Here is an 18,237-nt window from a genome sequence, read left to right on the forward strand (position 1 = left end):
TGAAACGTAACAAAAAAAAACCTAACATAAGAAAATAAAATAAACAAACAATAAAAACACAACACAACAAAACAAAAAACAAATCAAACAAAACAAAACAAAACACAACAAAAAACATAAAACAAAACACAACACAATAAAATAAAGGTTCTTGATTGCAGTCCTACCTGGACAAGGAAACTGGAAGATGTCAATGTCCGGTATCCGATAGACGATATGATTCTCCTGCTCCAGAAGAAAGATGGGGTGGGGCAGAAAATACATTCAAAAAACAATATTGGAAAGCCCATAAAAAGAATCAATATCTTTTTATTGGGCACACTCTTTCACTATAGTGTTTGTATGGAGATAAAATAGTCTCACCAGATTGGTGTGTGCATCATTTTTGATTTGTAACTCATACATTTTGTGCGTAACTGTGTGCAATTGTGTATTCACAAGTACACATAAAAACCAAAAACGTACAAAATAAAATTTACGCACAGCTTGAAATGTACTACACATACAAATCTTTAAATTCCCATCCCAACTATGTTTTTTTCTATCATAAAATCACTCCCAGTGACCTTTTTAATAATGATTTTGATGTTTTTAGCCAAAATCAAAAAAGCATGTCATTAGAAATACAATTCTGGTTTGTGGGCTGGACTGTTGACACCCCCCTCACTGTCGCTGAGATGTCTTTTCGCGCAAGCTAGCCTCAAGCTAACATTAGCGGCACAAAAATAACAACAAGCAATCCAGTCGTACAGTTTTGAGCCACTATTTGCTAAAACACGAGTGTTGAATGCTCATCATCAAAGTGTGAGAAGGCCAGGGTGAATGAAGGGGGGGGAGGGGGACTTTGACAGACGCATTTCAGTAGCTGTGTCATTATTCTGAGAATTTTCAAGCATCCAGTTTTCTGATCCAACATGATTAGAATACAAAAATACTATAATATTAAAGTGACTCTTTAAATAGTACGCACCAATTGCTTGATACACACAAACCACAATTAGTTGTGCTTGTTTGAATTATATTTTTTCCTTTTTTAATTATTCAAGAGTACATGTGTACATATTGATTTACAAATAAAGAATGAGGCACATGAGTCTATTTTCTCTCCATACATTTGTATCCATCCTGCTGTATTGATGTTGGTTGAACATCAAAAACAGATAAACACCTACTTCAATTATCTTTTGAGATACTTTAAAAGAGTTTCCAGTTGTCTTTTAATTATGATATTTAGATTTTTTTCTGCAACACCATAAAACGTATGTTTTTTTTCTAGGACATAGTATCTGCAGAGCGGCAGGAGTTCAGTAGATATTTGCTTCCTTGTTGTGGGTTGGACCAGTGGGTCTCTAACTTAAAGTTAAACTTTACTTTGAACGGAAAAAAAATCTAATGTAAATGTATCTAAATTGTATTTATGGCAAAATAGTCATAATATAGATTAAACTAGCACTCAAAACTCTAAAAACATAAGCGAATGCAGTAAAAACTGTTGAAGAGTGAACAAAAAAATATTGTTCTATGACGTTCAAACAGATCAATGAGAGAAAAGTGCTCCAATACATTATTAATGACACGCATGACTGTCATAAGGACGGTAACGCCACTGGACATGCTGCTGCACTCCAGCTGGAGATGAATACTTTATGAAAATGACCATTCCGAGATGGAGAACCAAGCAGAGAGCCTGGAGTTTATGACGAGCTGAGAGGCCATCGATCCAACCTTCCACTCAATGTAATTGAGCTGTGCTCTGATAACTGTGGTCCTCAGTGAACTCCATTCTGAACATCTCCTTTCAGTTTCTCAACACACTTCAGTAGCTGCGTTTCTATTGACTATGGAATTGCACAAAATTGGATTTGCGCTAATAATGGAAACACAACAATTTTGAAAAAAACTTGTATAAATAAAAAAAAAAAACTTCTGAAGGAGATGGTTTACTTCGCAAAACTATAGCACTTTTTTCAAATTAAATGAGTCACGTGACCAACAACCGGTTACCACAAGAGGTCCCACAGTTCAGCAAAAGTTGAGTGCGTCATGTGGAATTGTTGGATCCACAGCTCCTCTGCAAAATCACAATTTCCCAATTTCATCCGAAGTCGCTTCATGACCTGAATAAGACGCTGACGTCTCCTTTGATAGCCAATGATGAGCACTAGAAATTTGAATGTATCTGCAGTAAATCAGAGTATTTATCTAGTATTTAGTACTTAGTTGGTTGATGTTTATTCGCATAATTATGATTTAATGGAAACAGTGTAATTGCGAAATGGTGTTTTTTTCGACATTTCTAGAATTTCGATTAAGTTTTGCGCATATGTGTAATGGAAATGCAGCTAGTTTTAACAATGTTTTGTTTTTACACTTAATAATTTTTATTTTTTTATATAATTCTTGTTGCAAAAACAAACATATTGGAAAGAAAGCGTCAAATTATATGGAAAAATAAAAAGCCACCTGACTATTCCCAACAGGTTCGATGCCGTAAGAGAAATTCCCATCGGAAAACATCCCCCTGCGAAATAATGTCACATTACAGGTTATCCTCAACAATGTGCTCATAAAAGATTTATTTACTTTACTCCTACATGTAAGACAAACTTGGAAGTCGAATTTTAAAAAGTGCCAAACTTACTCCAAACCGAAGCAGGTAGATAAAGCCGCCCAGGAGTCCGGCAGCCCCCGCACCCGTCCGTGGTAATAGCAGTGCTCCCCTCCCTGGAACCAAACAGACGTCGGTGAGACACTAAACCCTCCATCCTCCAGTGACATGTTCATGTCACATTTCAGAAAATGAAACTAGAACCTTCAGGGAACCTCTTGGTGCCTCTGATCTCCTGACCCTTCTTACCGAGCGAGTATTTTCCATCAGCTGGAGGACTAAACCGACCCAGCTGAAGGAGATCAACCGTATCTACGACAGAACAGTCTGGAAACCTTCACCTGACTGAGCTGCTGAGGAGGTCACTTTCATGATGAACATTTCATTAAAAAAAAAAAAGAAAAATTCACTAATTTTAGCTAAAATTTCCAATTTTTTAAAGAACACCTAAACAGGATCACACCAACCAACCACCATCTTTTTAATGTATATATATAAAAAAAATTCATAATGAACCCAGAAGACTGTAGAAAATAATGTTTAATTTTCTGCCATTCATAGTCTCCTGCATATTGGGTTTTACAGCAGTTCCTGATAAAAATAGATTTAACCTCTAATACAGAAGGAGTTTATTCAAATATAGACCTTGTGTATCCAAAGCAACACAACTCCTTATTGTAACAGTAACATATCCAACACTAGAGGCTCTCAGCTCTTATGCGTTTACTCTGCTGCTGTATAAAACAAGCTTGAAAAAGCTTTTTTTTTTGGTTATGCTAGCTACATGATAAAAAACGGGAGAAAAACACCTCAAATAAATGTAAGAAGGTCTTTTATTATTATTATTATTTAAACACAGCAACTAAATAAACACAAAAAATACAATTATATCATGTTTATTGAAAACTAAAATCCAAAAGTGTCTGCTCATGTGGAGGAGATTTTTGCAACAAGGTGACCCACCTAAAGATTTCAAAAGTTTATTAAAAGTTGGTAAAAATGTTACGTATTTTTTAATTATAAAAAAGATGTGTTTACTGTTGCACAGAAAAATGCAGATATTTATCAGTGAAACCAGGATTTTGCAATGTTGCAATCGCAACTATTAGTTCATTTTGGGTTTTACAGTACCATCTATATTAAATGAAAGAGCAACAACGTTGTATATGCTGATGATGCAGTATTTTACTAGCAAACATGTCACAATAAAAAGAATTTGAGAATGTGAAATTGATTTAATAATGAACATTTTTTAGGTGTTTTCAACAATTTCTTTGCAACTTTTCACAAAAGCGCCTGCATTATCAGACATTTGAGGTCGTATGAATCTTAAATATCTGATATACTTTAAAAATTGAGCAAACAAAACACAGGTTTTGTTAAATAGCGACAAAATGAAAGTACAAAAATGAAAAAAAAAACATCAATTAAATGGCTTTTAGCAACCTTATCTTTCAACCCACTAAAGCTAAAAAGCCTCTTTACAGTGGATCTTAAAGCAGCTGCACTTTATCCTTAAAGTCTGTTTCAGCTAAGTAGAGAATTAAAGGACACTTTTCCTGGAAGCTGAGACTAGACACCACCTGAGGGTGGTTTTGAGAAAAACAAACAAACTTTTGAATGTTTTTATAATCCCTTTCTTTATATTTTATCAGCTTATTTTGTTTCAGTGTCTAACAGGTCTGTGCAGTTTAGGGTGAAATGAGCAAAACCGTCACCAAAAGCCCATAAAACAGGCACTTTATCCTGCATGTCAAAGGTCATTACTCTTGTGATGAGAGAACAAAATCCAAAAGGTAAAGAGATCAATTTATTCATTAATCCCCAATACTCCATTGTAATCGGAAGAACAAGCTTTAGAAAACACCACAAACAAGCATTAGTCGGATGAGTGACCCTTTGGGGAAAAGGGTAGAGACGACTTAGCTGAGATCCTCAGAGAAGAATCAAAGTGGTAAATTGCTTTTTTGAACAGGAGGTTAGAGGGAGAAAGATGGGTGATAGTGCAGCATGAAGGCGAAGGAGGAGGGATGCAAAGATGCGTGTTGGACAGACTGACTGAGGAATACCTGAATGAACTGATGCTAAGATAAAAGGATAGAGAACACTTGAAACAGTGAATGGGTGAATGCAAAAATGTCTGCTTCCATGGAAAAATTGACAGATTTATACCTAAATTAAAGGATGGAGGAAAAGTTGCATGCTTGAATGAATGGATAAATAGATAGATGACTGCAAAAATGCCCGGTCAGATGAAAGGATAGAGGCATAACAGTTGAAAAGATGGATGAATAGATGACTACAAAGATACAAGCTCAGGATGACTGCAATGATTCATGCTCAGATGAATAAATTAGTACAAAGATTCATCCACAGATGAATGGATGACTGCAAAGATGCATAATTAGATGAAAGGATAGATAACTGTAAAGGTACCTAGATGAAAGGACAGATGACTGTAAAGGTCCTTAAATGAAAGGATAGATGACTGTAAAGGTAAATAGATAAAAGGATAGATGACTACAAAGGTCCTTAGATGAAAGGATAGATGACTGTAAAGGTACCTAGATGAAAGGATAGATGACTGTAAAGGTACCTATATGAAAGGATAGATGACTACAAATGTCCTTAGATGAAAGGATAGATGACTGTAAAGGTACCTATATGAAAGAATAGATGACTACAAATGTCCTTAGATGAAAGGATAGATGAGTGTAAAGGTACCTAGATGAAAGGATAGATGACTACAAAGGTCCTTAGATGAAAGGATAGATGACTAAGATGAAAGGATAGATGACTACAAAAGGTCCTTAGATGAAATGATACATGACTGTAAAGGTACCTAGATGAAAGGATGGATGACTACAAAAGGTCCTTAGATGAAAGGATAGATGACTAAGATGAAAGGATAGATGACTGTAAAGGCACCTAGATGAAAGGATAGATGACTACAAAAGGTCCTTAGATGAAAGGACAGATGACTGTAAAGGTCCTTAAATGAAAGGATAGATGACTGTAAAGGTAAATAGATAAAAGGATAGATGACTACAAATGTCCTTAGATGAAAGGATAGATGACTGTAAAGGTACTTAGATGAAAGGATAGATGACTATAAATGTCCTTAGATGAAAGGATAGACAACTGTAAAGGTACCTATACGACAGGATAGATGACTACAAAGGTCCTTAGATGAAAGGACAGATGACTGTAAAGGTCCTTAAATGAAAGGATAGATGACTGTAAAGGCACCTATATGAAAGGATAGATGACTACAAATGTCCTTTGATGAAAGGATAGATGACTATAAATGTCCTTAGATGAAAGGATAGACAACTGTAAAGGTACCTATATGAAAGGATAGATGACTACAAATGTCCTTAGATGAAAGGATAGACGACTGTAAAGGTACCTATACGACAGGATAGATGACTACAAAGGTCCTTAGATGAAAGGATAGATGACTAAGATGGAAGGATAGATGGCTAAATGTGGTTATTCCCACTATCAGTTGTAGAAATGAAGGCATCCATAGAAACGTCTGTAACATTAGACTGCTTTACTGCTGTGGACCAAGCAGAAATAGTATCAGTTATTACGTCTTCTAAAACCTCCACTTGTCTCTTAGACCCAATCCCCACTAAACTTTTTAAAGAAATCTTCCCCCTTATTAGTGAATCCATATTAACTATAATAAATACATCTCTAGAGACTGGTTATGTGCCTCAGTCTTTTAAATATGCTGTTGTTAAACCTCTTTTGAAAAAACCCAGCCTGGATCCTGACATTCTGGCCAACTATAGACCAATATCTAATCTCCCATTCATTTCTAAAATCCTAGAAAGAGTTGTAGTTAAGCAGCTACAGTGCCACCTACAGGACAACAATCACTTTGAAGATTTTCAGTCAGGGTTCAGACCTCACCATAGCACTGAAACTGCACTGGTTAGAGTTACTAATTACTTGCTATAGGCTTCAGAAAAGGGACTAATCTCTATTCTGGTCCTGTTAGACCTCAGCCTTTGATACCATCGACCACAGCATCTTACTCCAGAGACTAGAGCATGACATAGGGATCAGGGGATCTGCCCTCCAGTGGTTTGAATCCTATTTATCTGATAGATACCAGTTTGTTGATGTAAATGGACAGTCCTCTCATTATACTAGAGTTAGCTACGGAGTCCCCCAGGGCTCAGTTCTAGGGCCCATTCTGTTCACACTTTACATGCTGCCCTTAGGAAACATAATCAGGAAACATAGCATTAATTTTCACTGTTATGCAGATGATACACAGTTGTATTTATCCATTAAACCAGACCAGAATGACCACCTAGAGAAACTGAATTAGATTTTCTTCCATCGTTATTATCCACATCAGCTCTAGGGTTCTGTTCTCTATTCTCACTTACTTCTCCTCTCTTCTACTCTTTATTATTTATTGTATTTAGTTCTTCATGCTTTTCTTGGTGCAGTTCCATTCACGTGTTGTTCTTCAGATCCCCGGTGGATCGCTCACGCTCCCACTCTTGGCCGTGGACCACGCCCCCGACACCATCCTGCATCTCTGAGTGAGAGTGATTCCTGGTGGGTCATCTGTCCTCCTGCTCCTGGCCGTGGTCTGCACTTCTGCTTCATCTTGACTATGCACTTCATAACTACTCCTCCCTCAGCTCTATCTGAATGAACTCTATTTAAATACGTAGTTGTAGAAGCTAATTTTTCTTTAACTGTTCTGGTATCGCCTGTCCGTCCTGGGATAGAGTCTCTCCCTCGTGTGGGCATCCCTAAGGTTTCTTCTTTTTTCCTGACTCAGGTTTTTTTTCGGAGTTTTTTTCTTACCGGGAGGGAGGGTCTAAGGGCAGGGATAACCAGTTTATTTAGTCTGTTCAGTTTTTAGCAATTGTTCATATTTTATTACAAATTTTCTACATCTGTAAAATTACCTGCATTAAGCCCAATGAGGCAAATTTTCTTTGTGATTTTGGGCTATATAAATTGAATTGAATTTGGAAGAACTCACCCTGGTGAGAATTAAATGCGTAATGTCAACATCAATGTCACTAAATACACCATGGTGTCTAAACTTTTCGGTATAACTGAATCTTTTAAATAAACATATTGTCCTTCCATGTCGTCCGGTACCTCGATAAATCAATGATCTGGGTAATGTTCTGCAAGGTCAGTCAGTGGAGTGTGAAACCTTATCTCATCAGCAAATGGATCGTCCTAAATTTAAAACAGATATCCACAATCTTTAAAAGAGTACTTTCTCACGACTGACTGGAATATCACCTTCATGAAGAGTTTTTATCATAAATGAAAATTAATGTCAAACCTCCAAAGTCATGTTGTTCCATATTAAAATTCTCATTTCTGCAGCTTGTAACTGTAGTAAATTAATTGTACCAAAGTCAAAACAACTTTCTAATCTATTATATTGATGAAACAAACAGAAAACGTAAAGACTGATGAATATTTAAGTGTCTGTAATAGGTTCAGGTAAACGGTGACAGTGCGAGCGGAGGTCTCAGCTGACACTTTCAGTTTGGCGAGATACCTCCACCTGCTTATTCATAAACCCCTGCAGAGCTTACAAGTGGCTGATCGTGTTTTGAATATAGTGTTCCAGCTCCATCTCTCGGTTTACAGTACAGGATTGGTCAGATTACGACAATCTGAGAAGGTGCTCAGCTGCATCAGTCAAGGCGCTCATGCATGTTTGATATGATAAAACTCGCACATGAGCGTGTGATGGACAGGTCGGTTTAAGCCGTTTGTAATGAGGCCCGATTAGTCATGTCTGCCACCGGAGCCGGCTTCTGTCCAGACCAAAACAAAAGTAGACGCCTCACTTTCATACTTGGTTGAACTTGACGCTAAGCTTCTTAAGGAAGTGAAATGCAAACATCAGAAAGATGTACCAGTGTTTGAAGAAAGTAGGGCATGTTCATTTATTTTCTCTCTCTGTCTATGCCAGTTATTGGTGTGAAAACTGATCCGAGTAGAAATAAGTCCTCACAGGTACAGGATGGCAGTCGGGGCAACCGTGATGACAAACCCTGTTGTCATCATGTCAGTCACGATTTAAAAAAAAAAAAGTGATGCATGTTTTCTTCTTTCTCTGTAAGCTGGTGAAACCTAGAGAATGGGAACATCTGCTAAACAGAAGGTGCCAGACATCAGTTTTGGTGTTAGGAAGGTGTTTTTCCTCTTATGGCTTCTTCGGCCCCACATTTTTTAAATGAGACCTCCACTGAGACACATAGGAGTTCTTAGAGAACTAACAAGAAGCTAGTGCTGCTGCAAGCGATTATTTTACAAGTCGACTAATCGCCAATTATTTTTTTCGATTAGTCGACTAATCGGGTCATGCGCAAACTGGATGTAAAGCACACATCTTAACCATCATTAGATTTAAACTAAGAAAAATTAGGTAGATAGCATTACTTGAGATAATGCTATTGTGAATCCTGTAAACTGACTTTGGCCACTGAAGATGCTAGTGCTGATAGCTGAAGATATTAAAAATGAGAGCTAAAAAACCTGAAGCTGATATATGAAATCACTGAAGCTAAAAGCTGAAAAAGCTGAAGGTTATAGCCAGCTGAAATATTAGTTAAATGCAAAATTAGCCTAAAAAACTGGAAAAGTCCTATATTAGCCAAAATAGCTAGCAAGTAGCTGAAACATTAGCTAAACTTCAAATTAGCATAAAAAACTAAAAAAGTCCTTAATTAGCCAAAATGGCTAGCATGTAGCTGAAATACTAGCTAAACTCAAAATTAGCTTAAAAAACTAAAAAAAGCCCAAATTAGCCAAAACAGCTAGCATGTAGCTGAAATACTAGCTAAACTCCAAAATAGCCTAAAAAAACTGGAAAATTCCTATATTAGCCAAAATAGCTAGCATGTAGCTGAAACATTAGCTAAACTCCAAAATAGCCTAAAAAACTGAAAAAGGTCTAAATTAGCCAAAATAGCTAGCATGTAGCTGAAATACTAGTTAAACTTCCAATTAGCCTAAAAAAACAGAAAAAATCCTAAATTAGCTAAAATAGTTAGCATGTAGCTGAAATTTTAGCTAAAGTCCCAATTAGCCTCAGAAACACTAATAAATGCCAAAAAGCTAGCATAATTCCAATATAACTTTCAACCTTACTTTCCATGGTAGACAGGAAGTTATTTAGTACATGATTTAAACTTGAAGGAAACAACAGTAAACTCAGTATCTAATAATATAATAATATAACAGAAAGTTTTGGCTCATATTGTTTATCATGACCATATTAATTTTTGAGACATCCTGGATGATACGCAAAATTAAAAAGACTGAAACCAACTTCATTATAAAACAAAGGTGAGACAAAATAAAATTAAAAAAAACAATTAAATCAAAGTAGCTGAACTATATATAACAATTGAAACAATAAATAAGTACCAAAAGTGTTTTTCCTATTTAGCTAAGGTTCAATTGTTTTGCTATTTTGCTCTTCTTTGTGATAAAAATGACAAATAATCTGATAAGTCTGAAAGTCCCACTCCAAATATATAATTTTTATGGTAAAATTGAGTGACTTTTTAATTATGATTATGAAGTTTTTAGCCAAAATCAAAAAGGTTGTGGGCGGGACTGTTGACACAGAGCAACCCACCCCTCCCCCACCGCTGAGAGCTCTGTTTGCGTGGGAGCTAATAGCCTTAAGCTAACATTAGCGGAGCGAAAATAACAACGAGGAATATTGGATCAATGTAGTCGTATAGTTTTGAGCCACAATTCGCTGCAGCATAAGTGTTGAACGCTCAACATGTCTCACACACCTAAGTGGGCCAGGGTTTGTGTCGGGGGAGGGGACTTTGGCTCACTCATTTCAGCAGTTGTGTCTTTGGTCTGAGCATTTTCTAGCATCCAGTTTTCTGATCCAACGCAATTTGTATTAAGAAATACTCAGTTTTGATCGTATATTCTTTAATATAGGTCCTCTACTATGAGAAAAAAATTACAAAAACATGTTAAAAGCACAAAGACTATTTTCTTTGGAGTGGGGCTTTGAGATATAAGAAGTCAAAGCCTAGTACTCTAACAGCTAAAAGTCAGTTAAGAGCCAATTCAAATAAAATATTTCTGATTGGGGCATTGAAATAAACAACTTTTTGACTTTTTTGTGTACCAACAATTTAATCTATATGAGGACTGGACTGGGTGACCCCTCCCCCGATGGAGTTTCAAACAGGAAGTGCCTGCTGGTTCTAAGGAGCCAAAATCCAATGGAGTACTAAACAGCTATAACTCAGTCATTCTATTTGTCAGAATAACAATGCTGGCTTCGATATTTTTTTAACATGTTCTTGCTAATCATCAGGATTTTTTTTATTATTTTTTTTTCTTTTTAGTGTGTTATTTAATGTATAAACTGACCAATTAGACGCCACAATAAAAGTGTGGTGTCATGGCAAACGTTCAAAAAAGTTTGACAGATTTTGTGTTGCTTTCTAGTAGTAGGGGTGTGGCCTTATGAACAATCTCACTCCTATGGTGATGATTTCACACTCGCTTGGTCCAGTTCTCATTTACAGTCAATGGTATTTACTCTATCTAATCTTTTAGAATTTACTAAAAAAGTTACAACTTTATTCTGTGTTTATTTCTCCATAGCTCATTCCAAAATAATAATATTTAAAATTGGTCCAATGTGTCGTTTTTTTTAACAAATTTAAATTAAGTTTGGAAGGAAAAGTCTCACTCTAATGATCTTTTGATCTATTTTAACCTCTTAGCGTCGAAACTAATATTTGAGCTAATTATCTAAACAGGTCCATTAAGCAGAATCAACTGCTGTAGAAGTTTAACTCAAAATATACTTGGACGCCAAGTCCTTAAGAAGTTAAAAGCGTTCCCAATTGTCTTTTAATTATGATTATGCTCATTTTAGCCAAAATTCAATAAACCTGTGCCATTTCTAGGACATAGTTTCTGTAGAGTGGCAGTAATTCATTAGAAATTCACCTCTGAGTTGTCTATGAGCAGTAATCACCCATAATCGAAAGCTCACTGTTTACACACTCTCCCACTAGCGTACAACCCCTCACACTCCCAAACTAACATTAGTGATGCAACAAAACTGGGGAGCAACGTTGGAGCTTTCCTGACTTACAGTTTGGCTCGTACGAGGAAAACCAAGACGCACATGGATCTATTTGTCTGTGAGTGGATGCATCAAAATACTGCGCAACAAATACAAGCTTTTTTTAAACTGTATTTTTTCCATTTGCTTCTGATTCAAAGCAATCTTAAAAAAGAAATACTCAGAAATACAATTTTAAGCTTAATTATCTTTAAATATCTCCTCCATCTTTGGAAAATTCCCAAAACCCATGTTTTATCAGAGTGGGATTTTTAATGATCTGTGAAAAAAAGAGAAATCTTTTTTTTTTTACTTTTTTCACCAATGAACTCCAACAAACACTTTCAGACGACAATGACTCCATGTTTTATGAAGTCCCTTCTGCTGTGATTCACTCAAAATGACTTTTATCCTTCTTAGTAAACACGCAGACGGCACCGAGCACTTAGCACCGCGCGGGAAAATAAATAAATAAAAGGTAGGATTACAGGGCTAAATTGAGGAAATCAAATTGCCTGACACAGCAGACGCTGAGCGGAGGACTTGGGTGTGGCTTTTCAGAAATGAAAAATAATGCACTTCTACCTATTGTGTACGAAACTGTTGATTAAAAAGTTAAAAGCAAAGAAGTCAGTAACTTGTTAGCCAGAAAACGATTGCCCAAATCTGTGAATGGTTTTGTAGCATGACTTTCAGTGACTATAATTGCTACAAAAACTCATAGCATCTACTGAAGCCATTCTCCTGAGGCGTGCTGCACATCACTCCGTCTCTTCAGGGCATCCCATAAGAGCATCCTTGTTTCCGGTTTGTCGAACGCTCAAAGCGCGCGCCTCCTGCCTGCTTTCTCCCTCCACTTTCACGGGCTCCTCCAACCACCAATTCACACTCGTACCATTTTTCTATTATTGTTACCATGGCGACCGTCTACTGATTGCAAAGGCGGGTATTTGACAGAAAGAAAAGGGAGAGTGTGATGCAGACAAAGATAAAAATAAAAGGAGGGACAAAATATGTTAAATCGCATCGGAGTGTTTTCTACATTTAAGAAGCACGGAGACTTAAAATCAGATAACTTGACTGGATGATAGTATAAAGATTTATGGAAACGTGGTTCAAGGAGATGAAAACATTTAGCCAAACAAGGTGAACGGCGTCGCTTTTTCAAGGGTTTGTGAGCTCCTGTAGCAGCTGGTGGTCTGTATTCAGACCTATTTCTATCATGAATAGCTTTTTTAAAGACCCATTTTCATTAAACTGGCATTTATAACATGTTCTTGTGGGATTTATCTCATGATGAATGACACATTTAAAGAAAATTAAGCTTAAAATGACGTTTCTGAGCTAGTGAGCTAGTGTAGCTGGCCGGCGACTATTGATGATGTCATTGAGTGGGAGTGTCCGAATTGGAAGACGACATGTTTTTCCATAATTATCCGTTTGGAGAGCTAAATTTAGGGGTAAGGAGAAGAATTAAGATTCGGCCTTCGTCGACCAGATCCATGTATGTCTTTGTTTTCCTCATTTGATCTGACATCTGGCTCAAAACTGTAACTCCAACTTTATTCTGCACTTTTGTTGCACCACTAATGCAAGATTAGGGGGTGGGGAAGGGGAATACTACATGGCAACAGTCCGTCACACAACTCATAGGTGAAAACTACTGCTCTTCTGCATACTATGTCCTAAAAAACAACACAGGTTACTGATTTTGGCAAAAAAGCCTTAATAATAATTAAAAGACCACAGGAAACGCTTTTAAAACAATCAAAAGACGATCTGAAATGAAGAGAAATTCTCCATTGTTGACTATTTTTATGCCTTTTATGATTTTTTTTAATTAAAAAAGACAGAATAAGCACATTTATAGACGCAATGGAAAGATAGTTAATGTAAACTGTAAAGTGGCAGCTCTTAGAAAAACAGAAAGAAAAGACTGACACCAGTATGGTGACCTCAATATCTGAATGACAAATTAATAAAGACATTTTTAATACCCTGTGGGTTCAAAAAATGAATTAATCTCTTATTTGGGTGAAGAAAAAGAACAGAAAGTGTTCCAGCCTTCATTGAAAACTGAGCTGCCAGGTTTTTTGTTAAATTTACATAAAAAGCTAAATTAAAAAGGATAGATTACATGTTTACACTGTGAGAAGAAAATTCTTGGTAATCCTACCAAACTCTGGGACTGCTGTCCATCTTCAAAGTGCCGCTCCACATAGTCTGTAGACAGAAGATTGCTAGAAAAAAAAAAAGAAAAATTAAACCTAATGTACTCTCTGTTATTAGTTTCTTCCCTGATTGTCTGAAAAGACACAACAAAGCATTAGAAACATGTCTGTTTAATCATAGAATTGTAGTTAATGTGATGATAGGAAGCAGAATCAAATATTTTATCTCTTAAAATTTGGACTAATTCATTAAAAATCAATATAAACGTGCCTGAAGATTATACATCTGTGCCGTTATTGGAGGGTTTTTTGTGAAGTTGAACCTGCTCCTTTTTCCTCTGACATTTTCCCCTCAACTCTTTATTAGTGAAGATTCTGCTGCTGCAAGGAAGTCAACATCTGGAATGGAACTGGGTGATGTGTAAAAGTTGGAGGATTAAAGATAAAGCTTTTTCTCCCGATCATCCGTTTGTCCTGGAGTTTGGTGTTTCTCTGGAATTTCAGCCTGAAGTTCCTTCACACTGTTGTGGTGTGGCGTATTAATAAAAATGGCTGCCTGTTACATCATGACTTCTGGTAAACAGCAGATTTAGCATCTTTGTGGATCTCTGGAGACAGAGCATCCATAGTAAAGTTAATGAATCATCTGTTTGATGGGACATCTTTGAATTTGGGTTAAAGGAAGGTCACGGTGATTCTTTACTGCAATTAAAAAAATCAAAAAATGTTGGTGTTTTTAACATGTTGTAGCATTTTCTCATAATGGAAGGCATATATACAATATTTTAATATTAAAACTGTGGATCGAAAGCTGATAAAAAAGCTCGGGTTTGTGACGCAGAAACTGCTATGAGTGGGCCAAAGTTACCCTTATCTACAATAGTGCTGCCACAAACGATTATTTTAATAGTTGACTTATCACCGATTATTTTTTCAGATTAGTCGACTAATCTGCCAAAACAGCTAGCATGAAGTTGAAATATTACCTAAACTCCAAAATAGGCTAAAAACCTGAAAAAATTCCTGAATTAGACAAAATAGCTAGCATGTAGCTGAGATAGTAGCTAAGCTCAAAGTTAGCCTGAAAAAAAAAACAAAAAAACAAAAAAACTAAATTAGCCAAAATAGCTAGCATGCAGCTGAAATATTAGCTAAACTCCAAAAGTAGTCTAAAAAAAGAATAAAAATCCTAAATTAGACAAAATAGCTAGCATGCAGCAGAGATGCTAGCTAAACTCAAAATTAGCCTAAAAGACAAAAAAACAAATCCTAAATTAGCCAAAACAGCTAGCATGTAGCTGAGATATTAGCTAAACTCAACATTAGCTTAAAAACAAATCAAAAAATCCTGAATTAGACAAAATAGCTAGCATGCAGCAGAGATGCTAGCTAAACTCAACAGTAGCTTAAAAACAAAAAATCCTAAATTAGCCAAAATATCTAGCAAGTAGCAGAGATACTAGCTAAACTCAAAATTAGCCTTAAAGACAAAAAAAATCCTAAATTAGCCAAAACTGAAATATTAGCTAAACTCCAAAAATAACCAAAAGAAAAAAAATCCTGAATAAGCCAAAATAGCTAGCATGTAGGTGAAATATTAGCTAAACTCCAAAATAGCCTAAAAAACTTTAATAAATACCAAAATAGTCCCAAAAGCTAGCATAATGCCAATATAACTTTCAGCTTTACTACACTCTGACTCCATATAATAGAAAGAAATGACTAACTGACTATTATAATAGTCGTCGACTATTTAAATAGAATCAGAATGTACAGTAGTCCTGAAATCGGCTTTTTACAAACCAGCAGACACACGGTTCCCTTTTTTTTTTTTGCAGTTTGGATGTGAGCTGTGTTTACTTACTGGTTGAGTTCAAGGTCAAGGATGAAAGATGCACCGAAGGCCTCCACCAGGAAGCTGCTCTGAGACAGATGGATGGGCTAAATGTGAGAGTAAGGGAAAAAACACATGAAGAGAAATAAACGCAAATGACAGATTAAAAACAAACAAAAAAGATCTTCTGAAAATCAGGTGTTCTGTCACTTTAAGAGTTCTGATAAATCCCTGCATTTGCTGACATGGATTAACATAAACACGGCAGATACATTTTAATAGCAACATATTCAACCTGTTTATATATTTTTTAAAAAGTAAAAAAAAAAAATGCAAATATATTACAAAATGCAGAGGAATGATTTTTTTAAAGAATTTTTTTCTTGATTTTGTGCCAGACTTTTCTGAATACAAACATTTAACTCAGTAAATAGACTGTAAAGACACTTCTTAAAAAAATAACCCAATTTTTATAGACAAATTACAGAAATACTCAAAATATCTCTTGAGAAATTAAGCAAACAATATTAAATTTGCAATCATTAAAACGTTTTCTGCTTTTGTCACCTGATAATCTGATAATTTTAGATGTTTTAGGGATAAAATCTGCAAGGAAGTGAAAGAGTTTGATTTAAAACTACTTGTAAAGATTGAAATTATGTCACTAAGAAACATAAAAAAACAAAAAAAAGTTGTAGGTGAATTTGAAACAACACAAGTTTTTGATTTTGTTCAAAAATGGCATAATCATAATTTAATTTAAACGCTTTGAAAATAGATCAAAAGATGATCAGAGTGGGACTTAAATAAGAAAAGCAGAGAGCTGGAGAGTGGAACATTTCTGTGGCAACAATTGAAGTAGTCCAAAAACTTCTCAATCTGTTTTTGTATGTTTAAAAACAAAAACTCATCCGTGGATTTAAAGAGGGCCATCAGCTTCTGTGGACCAAATCAAAAACTGCATAGAAGCAGAAACGAGCACCGCAGTTTATCATCTACATTTACATGTCCGGGCTCCTGTTTCTGCAGAGAGGTCAGGAGACAAGGTCGGCTCAGGGTCAGCCCTGTGTCATATCCACTGTCCGGCAGCTGTCTACTGTCCATAGCAAAGGTAACGTAAGACCACAGGTGGAGGTGTGAAATATAACCTAATGAGGAGGGAGTGTGGCTGCCATCATCAGTTAGAATATTCTTATTCTTTCCTACCTTCAGGTATGGAAACACAGGTGTACAAATATTTAAATTTGATGTAAACATTTCAAGCTCTCCATTCAGATAAATGTGTTCGGTTAATCTGGGGACAGGTGGAGGAGCTCACCTGCTGCCTCTCCTCCGGGGGGGCTTTGACCCGGGTCTCCAGGCGGCTGTGGAGCAGCTCCTCGTCGGTGTGGACCTGTTGGAGGAGCCGCTTGGGCTGGACCAGCTCCCCCGCGTGCCGGTCCCCCAGACTCACGCGCTCCCACAAACCTGCGCGGCACGCGGGCATCGAGAGGGAGACAAAAACAAACAAACAAAAAGTTTACTCCTTCTAATGTTTTGTTTTCTACAAAGGTGTTGCTCACCTGTCCCCGCGCAGCTCGCGCACAGTGAGGCGAACAGCAGGCAGGTTGTGGCGGCGGGCATGGTGCTCTCATCCGCCGTGATTGCCTCCGTGTTGCGCCGTCACGCGAGGTGGCGGGGGTCGCTGGGCTGCAGACGGGTTCGGTTGAGGTTCGGGGCAAACATCTCCCCCTCACCGCCACCACCACCACCCTTCAGCTAACCACGGGTTCAGCGAACTCGCTCCGAGTCCTTACGAGTGAGGCTGCGCGGGCGCCGCGTGCCCACCCCCTCATCTGCAGAGACGTGTCTAACACATTGACTCGGGGGCCTATGGCCCAAAACGTGGTGCCCCACTGAGTGTGACGTAAATTATTAATATCACTTTAAGAAATTAAAATAAATCCAAACTAAAATATAAATATAAAAATAACCTTATTTTGTTTAAATTCAGCTAAAAGGAAAAAAAAAACTCAAACTCAGGCAGAAAAAAACAATTTGAAATCAGATGAAGTATGCAAAAGTTATGAACCATTGAAAATGTCCGGAAGAATAATAATAATAAAAATAATAAAAGAGAAGACAAAAAGTTTGATTGCATAACACAATGTATCAAGTAACGAGTAACTTTTTTTGGCTAATTTAGCATCTACTGTTTTTTATGCTAATTTGGAGTTTAGCCAATATTTCAGCAATATGCTAACGTTTTTGGCTAATTTATTATTTACTGGGGCTTTAAAGGTTAATTTCGTGTCTAGCTTCTATTTTAGCAACAGGCTAACATTTTTGACTAATTTAGCCTACTGAATGTTAATCTATTTGGAGTTCAGCTAGCAATTAAGCATCAAGCTTGCTTTTTGGCTCATTTGGCAGCTACTAAGGTAAAAAGTAAAAACATTTTTAAAAATTAAATTTTGAGAGATGCTAGTTACTTTTTATATTGTTGCGCTTGTTTGTGCCAAAAAAT

The 18,237-nt window shown here is 36.6% G+C and overlaps 1 protein-coding gene and 1 long non-coding RNA gene across 2 annotated transcripts in view; one reads left to right on the forward strand and one right to left on the reverse strand.

The window, feature by feature from the left end:
- The window catches only part of LOC112153930 (disintegrin and metalloproteinase domain-containing protein 11), a 52,172-nt gene extending 34,736 nt beyond the window's left edge, over positions 1–17,436 (reverse strand). The window contains exons 1-7 of the mRNA XM_036216980.1: positions 17,294–17,436; positions 17,050–17,198; positions 15,762–15,838; positions 13,903–13,966; positions 2,642–2,724; positions 2,464–2,521; positions 168–225 (exon numbers count right to left, since the gene is read on the reverse strand). Coding sequence (XP_036072873.1) covers positions 168–225; positions 2,464–2,521; positions 2,642–2,724; positions 13,903–13,966; positions 15,762–15,838; positions 17,050–17,198; positions 17,294–17,354 — 550 coding nt within the window. The 5' untranslated portion in view covers positions 17,355–17,436. The remainder of the gene's footprint in view (positions 1–167; positions 226–2,463; positions 2,522–2,641; positions 2,725–13,902; positions 13,967–15,761; positions 15,839–17,049; positions 17,199–17,293) is intronic.
- The window catches only part of LOC118600155, a 20,456-nt gene extending 2,714 nt beyond the window's left edge, over positions 1–17,742 (forward strand). The window contains exon 2 of the long non-coding RNA XR_004949716.1: positions 15,736–17,742. This is a non-coding gene — a long non-coding RNA (uncharacterized LOC118600155). The remainder of the gene's footprint in view (positions 1–15,735) is intronic.
- The last annotated feature ends 495 nt before the right edge of the window (positions 17,743–18,237 follow it).

The sequence above is a fragment of the Oryzias melastigma genome, linkage group LG19 (assembly GCF_002922805.2).
Source record: "Oryzias melastigma strain HK-1 linkage group LG19, ASM292280v2, whole genome shotgun sequence".
Taxonomy (NCBI): Eukaryota; Metazoa; Chordata; class Actinopteri; order Beloniformes; family Adrianichthyidae; genus Oryzias; species Oryzias melastigma.